At 38.9% G+C, this 22,369-nt stretch overlaps 1 protein-coding gene across 1 annotated transcript in view; it reads left to right on the top strand.

The window, feature by feature from the left end:
• The first annotated feature begins 744 nt into the window (after positions 1 to 744).
• The window catches only part of LOC111671956 (uncharacterized), an 85,385-nt gene continuing 63,760 nt past the window's right edge, over positions 745 to 22,369 (top strand). The window contains exons 1-6 of the mRNA XM_023429208.2: positions 745 to 895; positions 11,500 to 11,541; positions 12,634 to 12,707; positions 13,470 to 13,538; positions 14,429 to 14,528; positions 19,688 to 19,826. Of these exons, the coding sequence (XP_023284976.2) occupies positions 745 to 895; positions 11,500 to 11,541; positions 12,634 to 12,707; positions 13,470 to 13,538; positions 14,429 to 14,528; positions 19,688 to 19,826 (575 nt within the window). The remainder of the gene's footprint in view (positions 896 to 11,499; positions 11,542 to 12,633; positions 12,708 to 13,469; positions 13,539 to 14,428; positions 14,529 to 19,687; positions 19,827 to 22,369) is intronic.

Raw genomic sequence — 22,369 nt, 5'->3', positions numbered from 1 at the left:
GGCAGTTTCTAACACCACGTACACACATACATTGACAGACACTTAAACACCATTTCCACCTTATAGCTATTAACTCTACAAGGTGTCTCAACCTGGTAACAAAAGCTTTTTGGAGGCTGTATGGTAGACCGCTATACTACCTCACACAATAATACACACGTGCACATTTACAGACACACACAAGTGCAGTTGCTCCCCAAATTTTCACACAACTGATTGTGATTAGCCAATTAGTTTGATTAAGTCAGGGCATTCTTTACTGTTGTCCATGTTGTTCTGTTCTAGCAGGAGAAATCACAGTAGCTTTATTGCAAATCAACTTCTGTTATGGCATGTAGGCCTACGTGTGTATACATATCTTGCTATGGTTGTGGGGACAAATTTAATTTTTCATCATTGTGAGGTCACTTTGGCAAGTCCTTGTGGTTCCAAAGAGCTTTTTGAGGGATACCTGCAGTGACTGAGGTCAGAGTTAGGATAATTATCTGAATGAAACTCAAAGTAACGTCCTCTGTAGAGATTGAAATGTGTGTGATGGATACGCACCAAGCAGCTGGCACATTCAAAATTTCTTCAGGAATTCTCTAGTTTTTGTTTTATTGTGCTAATGCTGTCTCATACTCAACCTCAGACCATTCCCGGGCACGTGCCGCATCCAGAGGACCGTGCGCGTTCACGCGTCGCCTCAGAGAGGGGCGGGAGAGGAGGAAAGAGAGAGAGATGAGGTGGGGGGAAGATAGGGTAATGAAAATGATGGCGACCGATGCAGAGGAGATAAGAAACCAAACAAGTCCTTGCCCCATCCCCGACACCAGTCTCAGCACTCTGTCCATCAAAATAACGCGGAAAAACCAGGATAGACACTGGAAGTTGCGGTTTATTTACCTTCAGTGCTGTGAGTACCGACACATCACGACGTTCACACTCAAACGCCGGCACAGGCTACACAATCCCGGACAGAAAATGCTGAAAATGCGCCGCATCACAATTGACCGACATCTGGTTTGTCACCAAGAATAAATGCACAGTTAGCCTAGCATAGGCCTAACGCATTATTTAAGCACCGTGCCTCCATTTAACATGTTATTTATGGGGGGGTTGACCGGGACAAACACACGCGAAGACTAACATGGAGGGGACGCAAATTCCAACAGGAAATAAATAAATAAATTTTGCCCATACTACCTAGCCAAACATAATCTTCAGTCAGTCATTAGGTTTCACCATTTAATTCGGCATGCATCTAATGAACCTAGTAGAGCTTATATCTGGTTTGAGCTTTTTAAATGACCCTGTCCAGGATGCCCATAATTTGCCACCTGAACTGTTTCAAAAAGTTGACATTTTGTTGACATTTGCAGCTTGTTTGTACCTAATTAGAAGCCTATGTTTGCTAATTGAATTGTCAGGTTTTTAATGTTGAATTATGATTTTACTATGATCAAAATTTAGCACTGGCCCACTGGTGGCTTGTAGGCTATTTGTTAAAACAATGTTCTCATTATTAACAAAATACAGTATATAGAAGGTAAAAGATATTCATTATATCAACATAAAAGCCAATGCAAGGCAGCAAATTATTAATCTTGGCCCGTATTCACAAAGCATTTTATCTTACCAATAAGAGTACTCCTAAGTCCTAAGTTTTCTCCAAAGTCCTATTCACAAAGCTGCTGAGATCAACTTCTAGTAAGGAGATGCAAAAACTCCTAAGCTAAGGATGCGACTTCGTTGCCATGGCTGCAATTTTCATGGACGAGCTCCGTTGCAGGAATCACAGGGATTGGTTGATGTCTGTGCCAGTGAAAACGAATGCGCAATATCCCGCAGTAATAAAATTAATAAAACAAAACAAAACAGTGAGAAATAAACGAATACAAATTAAATAATAACGGATTATGTGCTGTTTACAAAAGTAGTGAATTCTCCAAAATTCATCTGTATGATAAGGTTTGTGTCGACCTAGGAGAATTTAATTTTACTATAAAAACTTACATTCAAAACTTTCAAAACTCAATTCATTAACATCTAAAAGAAAGTATATGAATTGTCCTATAAAGTTGGGTCAGAGTGCATTTATTGTTTGGTGGATATATTGGCTTTTCTCTGTTGACAAGTAATGCAGCGTTGCCAAACACTTAACTTCCACACTGATCAGGTTGTTTGGGTTGGTAGGAGATTGCATCCTTCACAAAATCCACAATGATCAATAATATTATTGAGTCAGTATCTTTTAAGTAATTCAGCATTATGTAAGGATTCCAAAACACTGACGTGGAATGACAGCAGCCCTTTTACGTTTCTTTGTGATTTGGTCTTAGTGAGTTAGGAGTCCTCACGACTACTTCTAACTTCTCCCAGACTTAGGAGCTACTTTTAGTGCTAAGTGACTTTGTGAATAGCTATTAGTAAAAAAAAAAAAAAGGCGTTTCTAGGAGTTTCTCTTAAATAGGCAAATTAGGAGCTACTTTTAGCATTAAGATGCTTTGTGAATACGGGCTGTGTTCCATATCTGATTAGGACTACACTTCCTGGCCCACCATTAATTGGCTTTTCCTTGATCAAATTTTTGTCACTGTGGTAGCCAACCTTTATTTCCTGTCCTGCTGCCATCGTGAAGTGATTTACTCAGGTTTCATAGAAAATAAATAGAGGTGAACTTGGTAAAGCTCTTTACTGACAGGTGAAGACAAGTGGTAGCAAGACACATGGCAGGGGAAAAATGGGAAAATGTTGATGCTTTTTGGTGAAGGACTATGTCTATTGCAACCTGTGCAGCAGGTTGGGATGTAAGCGCTTGGGTTAAGTGTGGCATCAAATTTTCTTAGAGTTCTTAGCCACATGTTGTCATGTAAACAATACGCTGTAAGGCTCTTATGTAGTCAGACATTTCCTTAGGAGTAAGAAGTGAAGGACTGTAGCGTGCCTAAAGACAAGGGGCAAATGTCTGAGGCATCAAATTCAAAACACCATTAAATGTCTATTAGGGTAACTTTCTCCATGTTCCTGTCTCACTGTTATAATTTTTTCTCCGTAACACAAGGTATTGAGTCATTATATTACATGCCTCAGCAGCTGTGAGAACACAGACAATATGAAAAAGGTTATAATGACATTTCTAATTATTGATGCCATATGTCCCGCAGCCATCTGTAGAGGGGTGGTGGAAGAGCACAGAGGAGGATTGATAAGAGAATGAAAAATGATCAGGCTGATTTGAAATGACAGCTTATTTCTAGTGATGATGGGAGGTCCGTAGAGTGCAAGTGATGGATTTGAATGTGACAGAAAAGTGACCCGCCTCGTCAATACAACTAACGGCACGTGATGACAGAGGGGCTGGTTGATTATGTTTGTTGTTATCAGAGAAAACGGTCTCACAGAGTGTGTAGAAATCTACTTTCTGAAAAAATGTAGCGTAAACATGAATGCTTTTGCATCAAATGAGTTTTCTTTTTCAGCTGGGTGATGTTTTCTAACTACAATACTGTATCCAGAGGCGTGACATCTACAGTACATAGAGTACAACTGACAAACAGTTGTTTCAGAAAGCATTCAGACACCTTCGCTTAGTGTTACTCTGTGATTTTCACATTGTCTATGATTTATAGTGTGAGCATTTTACAAGTAAATATAGCTGAAATGAGAGACAGCGGGTTTTTTAACTTGTGTATGGTTTTGTCAGGCGATGTTGTAAAAAATCATCAAATCTGTTTTTTTCAGCACAGAGCGGTAACTTGGAAACAGCTTGGATGTGACTGCTGGTTAAAATGTAGTCTTAATGGGCCGGATTCCTTCAAATACTAAATGTGTGAGCAAAGAGAGTAAGAGATGCAAAAAGATGAAGGGCTGAAACCTGCTGACACTAGGCAGAATCCAAATACAACATGCCATATACGTTTTGACCTTGTCTTGTTTTCTTTTTATTCATTCCATTGCCGGTTTGCTCTCCAACTTCCAGCCACTGTAACCGGCCTTCGTAAACACGTAGAAAACAGAAGTCAAAAGTCTTGGTCCTGATCAATATTCGTAGTTTACTATACATTTCTCAAATTTGGGAACATCTCACCTTAATGAGTAGATCTCATGGCTTCATAATGTCACCTCTTTTGCAACTAAAAAAGATGGTCTTTGTCGCAAAGTTACCTATAGCAATAACCAGCTTACTTTGTGTTGCCACTTAGATGTTATGGCTTGATGCTTTTGAGATGCTTGTCAGTACAACAATGCATGCTGCGACATGTCACCGTAGGAAAAGCTCAGGTGTAAATAATACTATCAAAGATGTCTGAATTCCTTTCAGCTGCAGTGTCAGGGTCCTGATAGTGTGCATGCTTGATCATGGTCACACTCTCAATGCGTACTGTGACACTTGAATAGAACATGTTCATCATTTATGCAATTAGTAATACCTGTGCTTTCCCTTCTATGACAAGTGAAAATGTCTGCTGTGAGATAGGTCTATTAAGTTACTAGCAGCATTTGTCACAAATTATCACTAAATTAGCTGATTTTTGACGGGCTGGAAGCGGATCTATTTGCATGAATTAAATTATAATTTTTCACCCAATTATATGATATATCATTTTTGATAATATATTTAGGAAAATCATCTTTTACACATTAATAAGCCCATTTAATTGAAAACTGGACTGATGTTGAACCTCATACAGACAGATAGATGGTATGAAAATTAGCCCTCTTTAAAGTGACTATAATTGATATTTTTATATTAACAATGTATCAGATGACTGTGGGAAAAAATGTGTGAAAGGCATCACTCATAGTGAAGGATCCACTGAGAATTATTGGCTGAATCTGCAGCTCCTCTCAGTTTTATGGAGCATTATAGTGATTTGAGCTGAAGATCACTTGTTTATTTTTATTTACAATTGTTTAGCTGTGCTCACACTGTCTTGGTAAAAAAAACACACAAAAAAAACAAACAATAGTTTCCGCAAGCGTGACGCGCAGGTGAGGTGTAAGCAGAGAGGCCTGACCCATTGTCCCAGAGCCGTGCACATTTTCATTAAAGAGATGCAATTCACAAACATTTAGAGTAAATATTTTTGGTTAACTTTAATTTTTTGTGAGCTGGTGGGAATCATACCACAGGGGGTGATTCGATAACATTGTAGTATTTCAGAGGTCTAAGGCTTTACATTTTAATGCCAGTGAATCATCAGGACTCCCGCTGTGTCTACACACAGCAGTTCATAGAAACTAGGAGGCTAGAAATCAGGCCAAGCTGGCAGGGGATCTTGGAGTAACAGTGATGCCCGATTCAGTTAAATTCAATTTTATTTGTGTAGTGCCAAATCATAACATACATTATATCAAGGCACTCTACAGAGTAAGGTCAAGAGGAGAAGAGAGAGGAGAAAAAGGGGGAGAGAGAATAGAGACAGGTGTTCCCTAGAGGTGTAGTCATATTGGTTTTGACTGTGACTAACCAACCACTGTCTTTGCTAATAGAAATGTTAAAATTCAGAATACCCCAAGAGAATAACAAACTGCAGTTTTCTGTTTATTTGAACATTTTTATCAAACAACTGAATTATTTTTTCTTGCCCTTTGGCTATTCGGTTGAGACTTTCAGATATTTGCCCTAGGGTGGTTAATATTTGTTTTTCAAAAGTTCTTCTCCCTCAGCCTCCTCCACCTCTTCAGATCTGGGTGCACCAGGGGTTCCACTGCCGCCATCCTCCTCCCGGGGTGGCCCGTATAAGTCTCATAAAAGGCTGGCGGGTCTTCTGCTGGTCAGTGCACAGCTTGTCTTGATCAGAGGATGCTTGCTAGTTCGTGGAAGTTTGGGCTTCACATGAGAGGGTGGAGGGGGGTGGAGGAGATTATGTTCTCTGAGGCACTTCCAACCTCTGAACCTCCAAATATTTCATCCATGTGCTATGGAAAGACACAAAGACTGATTCAAATCTTGAAGAAAATGATGGGCTCTTGCTCTCCATTTACTGCAATTTCCTCTCCATCATCTCTTCCACTTATTCTGCTTGTGCACTTCTTTCAGACCTGAGATCTTGTCAGTAACACGAATTATAACTTTTTAACTGCCTGTAACAATCAGGTGATGCCTGCGCTGTTTCACCTACCCTCATGATTCTCCTCCTCACGAACATACTTTAAAGGATGTAATGTTAATTTAGAAAACCTTTTTAGGGGAAATTGGATGTGCTTGGATGCAGAAGATACACTATTCACCTGTTTGAACAACCACAAAATATCAGGGATGATGCATTCCTGCTGTAGTAAAAAACGGACGCTTGGAGGAAATTCAGTTTTGGTTTCTTTGTCCCGGTCTTTCTCTTCCTCTCCCTTGAATGGGTTTTTATTTTTGTTTACATTGGTTAAGTTGGTATTGCTTTTTTTGCCATAATCAGCTCAGCTTTGGGAGGGGGATCTTGGGATGTTCACACATGAACATCCTCAACATCTATCCAACAATATATATATATATATATATATATATATATATATATACTGTATATTATCAAGAATCTCACATGGTGATGAGGTATGTGTGAGGAAGGGTCTTACTGCACCTTTTATCTCAAGCTACAGGTCCTCTACCTCAATATCATTCATTCTCTGCTCCAGTCTGTGGCAGCATTCGTCCAGCTTCCCTCCCTCCTCAGTGCTCCTCATTATGTCAGCAGAGTAGAGAAAACCATACAGCTCATCGAAGGCTTCCATGTGTGAGAATCTCTCCTCTAATGTGACATGGGCTGTATCTATAATAAGCAAGAAAATCTCTTTTGAAGAGTTGAACTCTCCTGCAGATGACTGAGTTTGCTTTCTTCTTTCATACTCAAACTGTGTAGTGGTTCTTTTCTGATGCAACTCCGGACAGTTCATCTCCACCTCAAGCCTCTCCGCTATCTCCCTGGTACTTCTTGTTTTGGCGGAGTTGAATCCAGTTTTGAAATCTCCATCACTGCCTTGATTTCTTTTCTCACTGTCTCCCCTGAAACTTTGGGGCTCTGCAGGATCTTGCTCACTTTATTTATCTGGAACAACTTATTGTTCCGCACAATGGTACTTACCACAGAAGGCCATCTCTGCATTTACTAGCAGATGCTTCCAGCAGTAGAGACAACATCTAAATCCCATTTTTCTGTGGCATACTCCTTTAGAGTGGTTAGCTCTTTTGTCTGAATTTTCCTCAGATGCTCTCGCATGACTTGGTCAAACTGAGCAATCAGGTCTATTTCCATTGCCAGACTCAAATTACCTGCCTGAGTTGACACAAAATTGTGCTCTGACAGTTGCAGTATAGCTGCTTGAAATCTCCTCTCAGTGGTTTACTTCAAGAGCAATTAGATCTTGGTGCACCTGATCTAGCTGTTTGTTTGTTTCTATGATAGATTGCACTAGGTATCCATGTTTGTGATGTGTTCAGCAGACTTCTCATGCTTCCCCAATTAAGCTGAAGGATTTGATTTTTGCCATCCCCACTTAGCTGAGTGCTCTTTTCTCAGCTTCCAAACAGACGGCATAATATAGTCCTTATTTTTTTTTTACTGTTCTGTGATCCAGGACCTGCTTATCTTTTCTCCCTTCTTAACTTACATGTAATATCAACTACTTCTAAGTCTTGTAAATTGACCAGCGCTCCTTGTCTAACAGCTGTTTTGGCCAGAATGCTGGTCATCTTCAAGTGTAACACATTGGTTTATAGGATGACTGCTACCTACTAGTTGTAGATTATCATCTGTGTTGCCATCGCTGTCAGTTCTGTTACTATATCCAGTTGAAGTTGAGGATCCTGTCAGGTTGTGTTGCATGTTGCAGCAGCAATGCTTGAGCAGCCTGGGCTGGTCAACGGGTAGCTCCTCTTTGTCACTATTATTAGCAATGCTAACACAAGAGCTAGTGCAAGCAGTGCAATGGTAAAGTCCACCTGGGGTCAGGAACACAGGGGGTCTGGGGGCCAGGCTGGGACATGTGGAGTGGGAAGCTGGTGGCAGAATGAAAACAGGACGCGGGGTAGAGCGTGATTGAGCATGGTAGCGTTAAAGCACAGACCTTCTATAGGATAATATCATTTATTACCACAGGGCTAGGTATTGTTTTCACTTTGTGAGTCTGTGTGTGTGTGTGTGTGTGCATGTGTGTGTTATCATGGCAAAATGTGGTCCTGGAAACACCTACTATAGTGGGAACTACCACAGAGGTGGTTTTGACTAATTTTGCAGGTGCAGATATTGTTACTGTGATATTTACAACTGTGCAACATACAGTCAAGTGTGTAGCTGAGATTAAATTGAAATTAAAGCCGAGTTCAAAGATAGATTTGGTCTGAACCATGAGCACTGAGCACTCATGTAATAATGTTGTAATAACTACTGAATCTCATGGGCCGGAACAGCAACATGTTGACCGGCGTTGCGGCTGATGTGATGCCCTCTAGTTTTCAATTGTCTCCAGCTGTCCAATGAAATGGTTGCAAAGGGGAACTTGGTTACCTTGTGTTGTTGCAGACATCCTAATTTTCTCTATGACACTGGCCAAGAACGCGTTACCTGTAGAAAATCATCTGAAGAAGTAGAGTCTCTAATCCTGATAATTATTTTCTTCTCACCAGTCTTTAGCAAAGTGTTAATGTCCCTTTGGAATCAGTGACTGTTACCGTTTGATTCTCCATGTTTTGTACTGTCATCCAACTTTTTGGGCCTTTATATACATAAAGACTAATAGAGAAACACAGGATATCTGTTCTATTGCAAAATTGCATCATCAATAAGCAACATGCCACCAATTTGTGAAAATCAGTACTTCTGTGCCACAGCAGCAGGTTGGTCACAACTCGTTGCAGAAAAACTGCACAGCTGTTCTGCGGTTTTTGGCTGGATGATAACAGAGAAGCAAAGGCTGAAACTGGCTGACACTAGGCAGAATGCAAATAGCCTACGACACAGTCCAGCCACATATTAGGTTTTGATTTAGTCTTGTTATAAAAGAAAATATCAGTGTTATCCTCATTATGTCAGACAAAATCTAAACATTTTAAGGCCAGAAACAAGTTTACATTAGTTTTTTGACACACATGATTAAATCTAAGTAAGAAAACCACGGACTTGAGAACACTCTCAAAAAACAATTGCCACCATATTGGCAGGAGGGTGAAAAGTAAATAAATCTGATGGATGAAAAAATATGACCTCCTAAAAGGGCATCACTTGTTTTACAATAACAAACTCCTGAACTAAACTGTTTTTACAGCTTTCTGGCTGGGAATTAAAACTATAGTGTTGGTGCTCACATATAAAACTAGCAGCCAGAAGGAGGAGATGAAATAAATTGCATCCCCTTTGGGAGAGATAACCATAGGGGATAATGGATCTGAAGTTCTTAGAATAAAAACGCAGAACACATCATGCGTGTTAGTGACGCTTTTTAAGCCAATTAAGGCAAAGTTCTGTTGACACAGGTGGTTCCCTATCGGTGCAGCTGGAGGAGAGCAACTGCAGCACCTGACTCAGAAAATCCCCATGAGTTTTAAAGTCATGTAACACGGTGAAGTACTGCAGCACTGGTGAAAGTTTCTAACCAGCATATATTAAAGTCCAGCATGCATCACGATAAATGCACACAATGCTGCATGAAGTCGAAGGAGCCTTAATAAGGTACTGATTACACAGACATGTTGGTTTTGGTCTTTTCATGGGCTTTATTGACAGCAAGAAAAATATAGAATATCATCAGCTGTATTGTTTAAAGGAGCGATTTCTACGTTCTGCTACATAGCCAGCGTTACGTTAACAGCTGTTTACTTACCAGTCTAGAAGAAACATTGTGAGTTCAGCATCAAACTTCATTCCTTTACTTGCCAACAGCTGTCTCCAGTGGTGGAAAGCAATGTTAAGTCTTGTCTCTATCACATCTTTTCTTCTACTGAAGTTAGCACGCTAACCTGCTAGCCCCAGCCCATCGCATCACTTTCCGATAGCGACTCACGACAGCCTCCTGTCTGCCCTGAAGACGTAGCACTGTTCAGGGAGCGTATAATAACATCTTGTATTACAAAGACAACAATGGCCGAAGGTCTTGTCAAGTGACAATCGCCACCATCTGCTCCTGGTAGGAAACCACATTCAGTGGCAGAGAAAACATACAAATAACCCCTTTAATAAAATAATGACTGTGTATTGTTATTGGTCATATGAACTAACAGAGATCATATCTGCGTGTTTCTATTTATAGTAAAAATCGCACTGTATCTAAGCAGGGATTTATTTTTCCACTTCATTTTTTCAGTTTGCTCAGTCTGATCAAAACATCCTATTTCACTGTAGCAGTGCTTTTTCGATACCCTCCCAAAGAAGTCCAAGATATTGGAAAAGTTGTACCCACAGTCACGAAAACAATGCTTTTAGGTAGTTGGTTTAGTTGATTCTTCCTGAGGGGGGAAGAACTTCTCCAGCTTAGTTTCACAACATGGGCAAACATGAAAATATCCTACAATTGTAAAAGAACCCAGCAGCCAACGTTCACACACTGATAATGATGGTACAAAAGCCACACACCTCATTTCAGTTTACTTAGTGGTAATGATGGGGTGCTGAGATCGTGTATGCCAGATGATAACAACCTCTTTCATCTTCCCTTTTCATATGTCTGTGTTTGTTGATATCTGCAGAAGTCATGTGAAGGAGGACGAGGTAGAGTCGGTGGTCAGGTGATTTGCTATAATATTGGCTTTGAATCTCAGAGCGATGGCAGTGAGGTAGGACTAGTTGGTTGTGTGAGAATGAATGATCTTAGACATAATGTGTGCGGTTTTGAGAAATGTGTTTCTTTCTACACCTGTGAATAAATTGAAAAAGCAGATGGAGCGGTAGAAGGGGGCCGGTTACAGTTAACGCTCAGCTGAGATATCACTGCTTGGTACCAAAGTTATTTGAGTCCATGCTGACTGTTTTTTTTTTTTTTCAACACAGTAGATTATTTCACTGCAATCCTGCCTATATCTGCTTTTTCTGAATTGTCCCTGGAAATTGAAGATGTCAATCAACATATTTGTTTTTTTTGATACAAGCCTTAAAAATTGCTATAGAGCTGACTCTTCAACAGTCTTAACAAAAACCGAAAATATAACATAGGTATATTAATGCCTCCCGTAGATGTTTTTTTTACACCAGTGGACAGACGAATAATGACAAGAAATGCAAAGTTTAGGACTTTTGTCTTTTGACTTTTTGTCTTGAGACGTATCTGCCATGACTTGAGACTAATGGAATATAGTCAGGCCTTGAAAATTACTTGTGACTTTGATTACCCTGATACTGCGCCCACTCCAGTCAACTCGCTGATAGACTTCGTCAGTTCTGAGCAGAAATACAGCGATTCTTAAAAATCTTCTCTTGTATTACCCAGAGTACCTCTTTTTTTTCTGCACAGCTATTTGTGGAACAAAGTTGGTCTTCGTTTTGTGACTTCATGAATACTTTTATTGATCTAACCAAGCTCTGTTTGTCTTCCTAGATTTCTTGACCATTGCAACAATATTAGGAACTGGAATCTTAGGTGAGTACTTGTATTTTCTTACATCACACAAAAGTTATCCGACAGTCCAAACAACCAGGACATCACCCTCATACTTTCGTTTGTATCTGTTGCACAACACAGACTTTACAGTAGGTCTGAGGAAATGACACTTAATGGCCAATAGCGGGTGAAAGAAATAATTACCATTTTATTTGAGGATCACCCATTTGGTAATTGGTTTGAAGAACTCCCAGTTGGCAAACATTTACATCGTATGACAAATTGCATGTGTGGAACACAAAAGACATTGGGGTTTGGAAAAGGGGAAGTTGATGTTTAAGACTATTAAGACTTAGAGTCAATATTATAATTCCATGTGGAACAATTGGATTTGGGGAGACACATTACAACAAATTGAGAGATCACATTGTTGGCACACTCTTCATAAACAGAGTTGAGGATAGGATTAAATAACACCTTACTACATTGTTCAGTCTAAGATCAGCAACACCACACACTACGTCCTGAAAGTTTTCTGGAGAATTTACATCTTTCTCACAGTCATTATTTTTTTTCCAAGGATACTGTATGGAACTGCAATTTTGTGTATAGTTTATGTTTGACTCAACCAATATGGTGGGAAAACTTTGCTGAGTTGTGTTTGTTCTTTCTACAAGACTTCTTTTTTGTAATATCAGTTCATTTTGGAAGGTAATTAAAGCTCGGTCCATCTCTCGGCTTTCATTGGCATGGCAAATTTAACTGTGGTTTATGAAGTGTAGTTAACACCAGAGAGATTTTTGTAGAGGTGGAAATTACATGGGACATTACATTTAACTACTTTGTTTTCAGCGGGGTCTTCATGTAGTTCCACAAAGGTGGAGCCCTTCCAAGTTAATACTTGTTCAATCACTTAAATCTCATATTGAAATGAGCACTATCCATTAAATTTTATGGTAAGTTTGAGCCAGAGCGGAAAGGAATGTCGGTCTGTGAGAGAGAAAGACGAGCAGAGTAAGGGGACAGACAGGCAGGTAGATATGCTGAAAAAAAGTCAAATAGCACATGTCTTTAAATCCACTTAGATGGGAATCAAATTCAGAAACAGTTCTATATTATATCCATTTCTAGGTCTTCCAGTAACGATAGCCCATGCTGGACTGGTGCCTTTCCTCGTCTCCTTTCTCATTGGCTTTTTTGTCCAGGTAAGTAATACAAGGACTCTTATTTTCTTAAGACTGGGATGGTCTGTTGAAATTTAAGATGTTGTGATATGTAGGGGGGAAATGGCAAGAAAAGGGACTTGTTTGTGATACATGCACTTCCTTCATACCTCCTTTTAACATACATCATATGAGCCTAATCACTGCTTTATAAAAGAAAAATACATTGCAATAATTTTCCCTTTACTGCTCAACCTAAGTCCTATAGCCTACCACAAGGCCAATTTTATAGATTTAGGCAACTCTATCAAGCCATATAACACATTCAATCTTCCCACGGGATGCGACATTAATAGGAGATTATGTCAGAGAAAGTTATGCTGGCTCCTTAAAGGAACATTGTCATTTATCCATGCACTCTCTGTTTGAAGCCTGCCTGTGACTGTCTGCAGTCACAGAGATCTCGCATGGTGTAATGGCGCAAATGTTTTACATAGGCACTCAGTAAGTCATTGTCTGCCCTTATATACTTCTGCACTCACTTGTTTTCCTATTAACACTTGAAGAAGGTCCCTCACTCAAAGCTGGCCTCAACAAATGATTGGTGATCTCTCCTCTCATGCATGTCTCATCCACATTTATGTACTTGAAATCTACTTGAAATCTGCTTGAGGCAGTACTGTTTGAACTACTGTCAGAACTGTATGAAATAGCACTGATATACATACAGTCTAAAAAATTGCATGACTTCGCCACACCTTCAACAACAAATTAAATTTTTTTTTTCCATCGTCTGTCATGCAGGCCTTACTTATCTACCTGTTCGTGGAACTTCTTCAGAAATGTCAGGTGGTGCAGCTGGAATCGATGAAGGTAAGCAGCTGAAAAAACACTACCCACCTCAAATGACACTGAAAACAGACTTTGACACCCAACTTCACTGACAAAAGTAGAAGCTTTTGTTTGGAACACATTCAGGAGCACTTAAGACAATGTAAGACACAACTGGAGCTCATTTAAGGAAGGGTTAAAGTGATAATTTTGATTATTTGATGTGGGGTCCATGACTCAAACAACTGATCTGCAGCATATTACAGTGCATGGCGTAGAAATACCGTCCGTTCAGTAATTGAGAAAATGTAGTGCCAAAGGAAAGGGCTATTTGACGGCAAGGTAAAGCGAAGATATATGCAAAATATATATTAGAATATATCACCTCCTGCATCAATAATTTGTCTCCAAAATGTTCGTACGCATGGGTCAGAGTTTCTGTACAGGTGTGTTCATTCTCCCATCAAGGTTGTTTTTATAGATCCCAACTTATTTGTGGGAGGTGATGTACACCATTTAGTTATTTTTGTGGCCTTTTTTGCCTTTGTTCAGATAGGGACAGTCAGAGAGTGACAGGAAAGTTGGGGAGAGAGAGGGGATGACATGCAGCAAAGGGCCATGCTGCAGACCCGAGCCCATGGCCGCTGCGGTAAGGACTGAGCCTAAGTGGTGCGCGCTCTACCAGTTGAGCCACCGGGGCGCCCCAGTTGTTTTTAATTTGATCAATTTAATTGTTATGACACGCCAAAATGTTTTTTGTGAAAAAGGACTATTAAGACAATCGCATACAATTTACCATACATGCCATTATTTATTTATTTTAGCTCATACTCAAGTGTCAAACAAAATGATAAAAGTAACAATTTTACTCAGACAATAAGAGAGAAGGTTTTTTTTAATCCATAAGTATGATCTCTTTATGTTGATTCTAGACAGATGTTGCAGAATGTATTGTGATGGATCAGGTGAGCGTGGAGGACCCAGCCTTCACAGAGGATGAGGATGAAGATGATGGTGAAAATGCAGAAGCAGGTAAAGAAACCTTTTTGAGGGGCTAACACATGTACAAGCATTGCCTAGTATAATTTCCACAATTTACAGCAACAAATGTCTCATAAACAGAAAGAAGCTGATTACAAATTTTTCTCCTGTCACCCTTCTGAAATAAAGTTTTAGAAGGAATTGCTCTGATAAAATACATGTTAAGGAAGACTGCAGTGCAAATAAAGACATTTTTGTTTCATCTTTATTTTACTTACCGTTAAGAATAAAATGGAATCTTCTTATTGTCCTTATCACATACCCATATTCAAATGCTAACAATAGTTGTTGACTAAATCATATGCCTGTATTAGACTTCGAATGATTCAGCTTTTCTCTTTTTTACAAAAACAAAGATTAACAGTGAGTGTTGATGCTTGTATTAGAATATCACACCATAACAAAGGTATGATATATGGAAATTAAGTACTATAAAATTGAAATTTTAAGCTGTATGTACACAACATTTTGTAATTAAGAATTAAATGTTACAAGATAAGATACTTTGAGATAAGGTACAGTGCCAGTGTCCACACTATTGCAACACATTGTATTGACTTGTAAACCATTGCGTCGGGACTGGGTTGATTTGAATTATATTGACTGTTAACAGGATGTTTTGGATCACTGATTTCATATTGAGATATTAATCAAATTGTTCTCAGTGAGTGAGATACTCACACTTACTAAAGTGAATTCATAAAAACCTCATTTATAAGCATCATTTAGAGGCATTAACCACGGAATAATACTGAGGATGATAGCAAGTCGCCAAGTTGCAAGTGTATTATCATATTTTAGTAAGGGTCTCTCAACTTTTTGATCCATTTATATTTGCTGATCCTGTTTGGTGTCTCTGCATTTCCTCCTTGTCATCATTCCATTCTCTTCTACTTCACTGTTTTTGTCAATCAGTGTCAAGCTTATGTCTTCATGCGCAAATTTTTTACAATGAAAGCCTTGTGGTGGATTAATGGGCATACTCCCTCCCTATTTTTTAATGTTTAATCAGACATCTGCAAAAATTTTCTTTGAAGGCAGCTTAAAGGAGCTATTTGTAAGTTTTGCTATTGTTACATAGCCAGCGTTAACATTTACCGCTGTTTACTTACCAGTCTAGGAGTAGTGTTGTGAGTTCACCATCAAACTTCATTCCTTAACTCGCTAAGATTTGTCTCCAGTGGTGGAGAGCAACCCTCTTGTTTTGCTTTTATTTTTATAGCTACTTTTTTTCCTGAAGATTGCATGCTAACCACCTAGCTCCAGCACAGTCAGATTGTCATGTCGCTTTCCAATACTGAGTCATGGTGGCGCTCAGTCTGCCCTAAAGAAGTAGCACTACTCGGAGGACGCATTATAACCTTTTGTCTTGTTAACACATTGATGTCTGAAGCTCGAGACTGGCAAGACTGGTAAGTAATCAGCTGTTAATTCTAACGTTGGTTATGTAGTAGTAGAAAAACTTTGCAAATAGCTCCTTTTTAAAATAGACGTAGCAAATTGCAGGAGACTGAAGTAGTAAGACTAGAATCTATTTTATTTTGATGGAAATAATGCTATGGAAATGTAAATTATATAGAATATACTATGACACCCTCATCCACCCTATTCTACATCCTAATATTTTTGCCCAGCTAACCGGCCTTTATTCATCTCTGACAGCTCTTTTTTGAATATTTGAAAATGTCACTTCACTGTCCATCAATAACGGTGTGTTTTTATGTTTTTTTTCCTCAGTGGTGTTTTATATGTGATGATGCAATTCCATAATAATCACACCTCAAATACTAGGCAGTGTTAAGTTGTTCTGATACACCAAAACTCTTTGGACAGAAAAAAAGAGTATCCATGAAGCATTAGACTTAGTCAGACCATTGGCTCCTTGCCTCCAGCTGCATTGCATAGTCACCAAAGGCACCCATTGGTCATAAGTGTGTGAGTGTGTACATGCACCAGTGTAACTAGTGCATACCCGTGGTTTGGATGAGCAAGCGGCATGACAAAGCCATCTTTTCAACACTGAATAACAAAAGATGTTTTTCCCTGGATGTGAGAAGGTCTGCTGAAACAAAATAGCCAACAAATAATGTGGAATTCAATTGTTATTGTTTAATCTCCCCTGCTCACTTTTGTCTATTTTTATCATCTCCATTACAAGCATCATGTGGCCAAAATCTCTATAGATGTATTTACACTTTCAGACCCACAGGGATATCAGACAATACGTAGAAAACCATTCAGCCATGATTACTGGTGGATTAGTGATGAGGCTTATTGCAGGCTGATCCTATTATTTGCTAATAAAATGTCAAGCTCTCTCATTAAACCTCTGAATGAAAAGCCATATGTGCACACATACATAACGCACCATTGAAAGTGTGTGTTTCTTACAGGTTCCCTCTGCCATTGTTGCATCAAGTAAACGCGTGTGTCTGCAGTGCCTTACTCCCCTGTCATTGGTTATATTTCAGACCGCAGCAGAAAGATCTGCTGTTCATGAGCTTCAGAAATGCTCGGGGAAACATGGCTTTCTGAGCGGTACAACACTGCTTCATCTATAAAATAGCTTTGCTACTGAAAAGCTGTTTGATTCAGAAAACAGCGATGTAACCACCACATTACTTATTAAGTGTTTTTTAACTAGTAACGCCACGACTTTTATAGCAATGCTACTGCCCAATACTGGCATAATTACCTATTTTCACAGGTCAAGGACAATGTCAATTAGTCAGTTTCCTCCCCCATGCTGCCTGGATTATAAACTAATAATGGCTGGATGTGTCTCTTGAGGATTATAACAATCACTGCATGTATAAAAGTCAGTAATTCAGTAAGGCCTGGAGATCTAGGTCTGCTCTGTCTTAAACCTATGACTTACCTCTTCAAGTACTGTATGGGACAGTCATTGGTGGGATAGAGGTAATGTTAGTTGAAAATCTGGAAATGGAAATTCAGACATAATATTTAGACATTAAAGTGTAAAGTATTGGCAGGAAAGTGGAAAATTACACATCTTCCGTAAACACAACAAAACTCTTCAAGCTATATCTCTGAGAATACCTCTACTTTGATCCATTTACTAATAATAATTGACAAGTTTTTGAATTTTTTTTTTTTTTTTTTTTAACTCTGTCCAGTTTGCTGGAGTCTTGCCTACAATGAAATTAAGCAATTTATGCTGAAACTTTCACAAAGGGTTTACGCCATGATTTAAGAACTGCCTCATAATTATATGGACCAGTGGGTTCTTTGGCCTTTATTTCTAAGCTGCTTGAGTAACCCACTGACTGGAAAAGTTATATTGTAATTGGCTAATTTGTTGTCTGTGTAACTTGCCATATCTCATTTTCAGCAACGGGCTGTAATTTCTTCTGCTCATTTCAGTGTTTGAACTGGACTGGTTCTGTACTTACTACCACACTACAGGTGGTTTTTGGTTTTGCTCGTCATGTTTTTGGGGTTTTCTTCTGTCACACAAATTCTTACTGATATCTGGTAGTAGAGTTTACAGCCAGTATCATACGTAGTTGTCCGTTAGATGAAATATCAACGGCCAAAATGTGTGGTGAAAAATATTTGGGTATAGTAAATAAATAAATAATTTTATAGCATATTAATTTGTCTAATATTATGTGATGTATAAAATTTGTTGCCAAGACAACTTAAATATAAACTTATGTTATGCAAAATTTGGTTTTGCTTCCGCTGTTAGGACAATGAGAGATTCACTGAGTGCTTGGTCATGTGACTAAGATAGTTGTTCAATATGGTATCTCTGTGTGATGCATTGTTATGGATTAAATTGCTTGGATGTACAGAAGGTAGTCAACGTTAGGTCTGCCTCAACCTGCTACAACATTAAAAGGCTTCTTCTTATTTTATGCATCAACAGTATTTGATATTAAGTATTTGCTTTTCGTACTTTAAGTTTTATACTTTTAGTTTTCTTAAGTAAACTTTTGAATGCAGCACATTCAATTGTGGGTATTTTTCAAATATGGTATTTAACTTAAATAAAAAATCTGAATACTTACACTACTGCTTAAACATAATATGGATTGGAACAGAAGATCTTTAGGCACTTGTTTTTATCCAGTGTTTCCATAAAACAAACAAAGTGAAAAACAAAGTTAAAAAGCTGAGAAAGCATCATGTGAGATAAATATGAAATCTTTTGTCCAGCAGTGTCCGACGGTATAAACAAGCCATCATTATTTAATCAAATCAGACAAAAGCACCTCTTAAACATAAAAGCTGCATGTACATGCTGTGCTGCTGGTGTAAAGGACTGGCATGTTTTCTAATTTAAACTTGAGTGGCGGCACAGATGGTGATGGTGGCATGTTTGTGTGTATGCGTGTCAATGCTCTACTCTTATATAATGGACTTCTGCATTGTCATAAATTTAACATGCTCGTTTGCTATTAATTTAACATTCTCATTTTTGACTATCGTGTTTAATAATGTACACTCTGCCAGGACCACTTATATCAAAGTTATTACACCACAAACAGGCAGTACAGTTGCAATACTTGGCTGTATGGCTCTGTGCTGGAAGGTGCATAAGAGCTCAGAACAAGAAGAGCAGCAACAGTTCCCCTGGGTTCGTTGTAGAACATTGTTCCAGTCCAGATGAGTCAGCTTAAATGATCTTAAAAAGAACAACACAATACAATTAATAGTTAAAGTAGGATATGAAAATAATAAATGACATGGTAGAGCTAAGGTTGGCAATGAATGAATTACTGTGATAACACTGTGGCTGCAGTCTGACGGTCTGATAGAACAAACCCTTGATCACCATCCTTTTCAGACTTTTTCCCACTCTATCTACTGAAAACATTGAAAGGGATTAGAAAAAAAGTATTCTGACAGTTCGTTAACTTCTGTTTTGTTTATTTTTTATTTTTTGCTTGTGAGATACCCTTAAAAATGCTTCAAAATAAAACAATCATAAGAAGAAAAAGTCACTTTCATATCTACAGCGAGGCGATGAACCTGTGATAAGAGGTCACAAGTCATCTACATTGCTTCATTTTAAACTGTGAACCACTGTTCTAAGTTTGGTGACTTATCTCTTATCATTCATGTCATGACAGGGTCATCAGTGAACTGACTGCCTTGTACATCTGTCTGTCTGGGTCTTTCAGATGCAGGTTTACTGCAGCCGGATGCTGTTGCTCTGCACAACCAAGAAGAGGGCCTGCATCCCAACCTTCATCTGCTTGGCCACATCTTCCTCTCACGGCCCATGAGCCATGCCTTCAACTGCATCCTCCTCTTCCAGTTGTAAGTTACTGTGGCCTTGACCTTTGCGGGATCTTAATGTTACAACATTTACCAATCATTTACCAATTCAATAACACTGAATGTAGGAGGGAGTGTGAGGCTGAGTTTGTTTGTTTCCAGCATCAGTTTCATCCTCTAAGCATTTTTCCCATTTCAGATGTGTGTTTTTGCCTTTTATAAAAAAAAATGTATTCAAACCTCTTCACTCATCATACTCATCGCCACTTCAACACCAAATACAAAAATTGTGATTTTCAATCTTTAAAGGTGGGTCAGCAGGGGGTTTAGTGACATTCACACGAAACTATCAGAATTATGTGAAAAACTGACTAGTCTTCATCCAGTAAGCCATCCTAGTAAGGACAAGGTCACAGTTACTTGTAATGACTACTATGACAGAAACTTAATGCTTTTATGCTTTTAACACAAACTTAAAATCATAAGAAAAGCACACTTGCGAACTTTGTCGTTAATTAGAAAGACTAATTGGCCTCCAAGTGGCAAGTAAAAGCCATCCTACAGTCATGACTGCCCCAAACCGTACTGTCTGTCCTGCCCTGAAATATGTTTTACAGAAGAACTAATTAAGGTACTTCGACATAATTATAAGATGCAGATACTGTATAAATAAGAGATGCTGTTTTCTTAATTGATACAGATACAGAGTCCTAATTATGACACGCTACCTAATATTCATGAGATACTGTCTAGAATTTAAAAGAATATTTTCTCTTAGTTTTGACATATTGTCGATCCTGAATATAATCAGAGACCATAACAGCGCCACAGATTTTTCTGTGAAATAAGATCAATACAGGCTGAAGCTAAAACACCAACTCATGACCTCCATCACATTCAAATATAACAACACAGTGAAATATCCTCACATGTTTAATGTAACAATGTTAACAAGGAGAGACTCCTGCTAAGTCATTTCAGTGTCAGTGTCGTGGACCAGCGTAACTACTCTCAACTGAGCGAGGACAGCAGACTTGTGTAAAAACTGTCCTTGAGGTTCAGACTTTATATCATTGGCTTCTGCTGCACAGCCTTGAGATATTGAGAGTTACAAGCTGGAGCCAAATGCGGATAAAATATGATCAGTCCTGCGGCATCTGCAGTCCACTGACTTTTTGAGGTGTCCAGCCTGTTTTCAGTCACTGTTTTCTGTCCTGAAGTTGAATTTGACAGCTGGTAAATGAAATTATGCTTCAAAGTTCTGAATCAAGAGACCGCTCTGGTGTGGAAATGTTTAAGAATGCACAAGGCAATCACTTCCAACCAAAAAAATACTGTACTTTGTTTTTGAAGTATAAACTCACTACAGTTTAAAACACACACACACACACACACACACACACACACACACACACACACACACAAACACCCCATATCTTATTACCTGGTATAAAAGTAAAGGGATGTTTGATTTCCCTAATGGAGAACTGCATTTTTTTCAGTTTCTTATCAATTTCACCAATGGCTCCAAACTAATGGTCTATCTGCACCACTCAGGAAAAGTAATGGTCTGGAAAATCATTGTATAGGCTCATATTTATTGTTTTTTAAAAATTTTTTTTTTTTTTTTATATAAACTCAGATGCATCACCGAAAACATGGTTTCAGTTAAGTTTAGGACTGACTGTCGCCACTGGGGACATTTACTTGTCTGCGATGTTATATGCTGCACAGTAATCACTTTTTTGTATTGCTTGTATGTAGTGCTTGCACAGTGACAGGGCGGTGTGTTGATTTGTGTGTTTGATGTGTCCATGTGGGCACAGGTGAGGGGGATGGGGGCTTTCAGCGTTGCTGGTGGAAGGTCTTGTTATCAGAGTGCGAGCAGCTCTGTAACACCTGGCCAATCGATAATTCCCTCATTGTGTTCAAGGAGGCTTAGTGGTCGATCAATGCCAAGTCTCGACCTCACACACACACACGCACACACACAAACACAGACACACACAGCACACAAAACATGACCTGCATCTTTTAACCTTGGCGCCCCTTGTTCTTTATGTTCTGTCCTACATGGTGGAGGTGTTGTATAACAGACATAATGACACAGTTATACTCTGTGGAAACATGCAAATATACACTGCATACATACACGCATGCACACAGACACACATACACGGGGGAAATTCAATTAATTGTGTGTGTGCATAAGTCACATAGTTCACAGTGATCATGCACGAAACTAGTCTGAGAAGACTTTTGCATCAGGCATCATAAACACATCAAACACATTAAAATACATTGACAATAAAAAAAAATAAAATATCACATACAGAGCACAGTAATACTGGGGAAAACCAAACCAAGCCACGAAACAGTAAGTAAGAGCAGATGCGATTAAACATTGATAGAACAGGGACATAAGAACATTACACACTTTAAATGAGTTAAGTTTTCTCAAAAAGAACAAGCGCTACTGGACCTTTTTGCAGACAGCGTCAGTGTTGGATTTGAAGCTCAGTTTGCTGTCAATAATAAGTTTTTATACTATGGGACAATCTGAACCTCCTTACCCTGGATGACAG

Source organism: Seriola lalandi, unplaced genomic scaffold (assembly GCF_002814215.2).
Source record: "Seriola lalandi dorsalis isolate HSWRI2012SDOR001 ecotype SW California unplaced genomic scaffold, Sedor1 jcf7180002054890, whole genome shotgun sequence".
In the NCBI taxonomy this organism is placed as follows: domain Eukaryota; kingdom Metazoa; phylum Chordata; class Actinopteri; order Carangiformes; family Carangidae; genus Seriola; species Seriola lalandi.
This window is presented reverse-complemented; position numbering and strand designations above follow the sequence as displayed.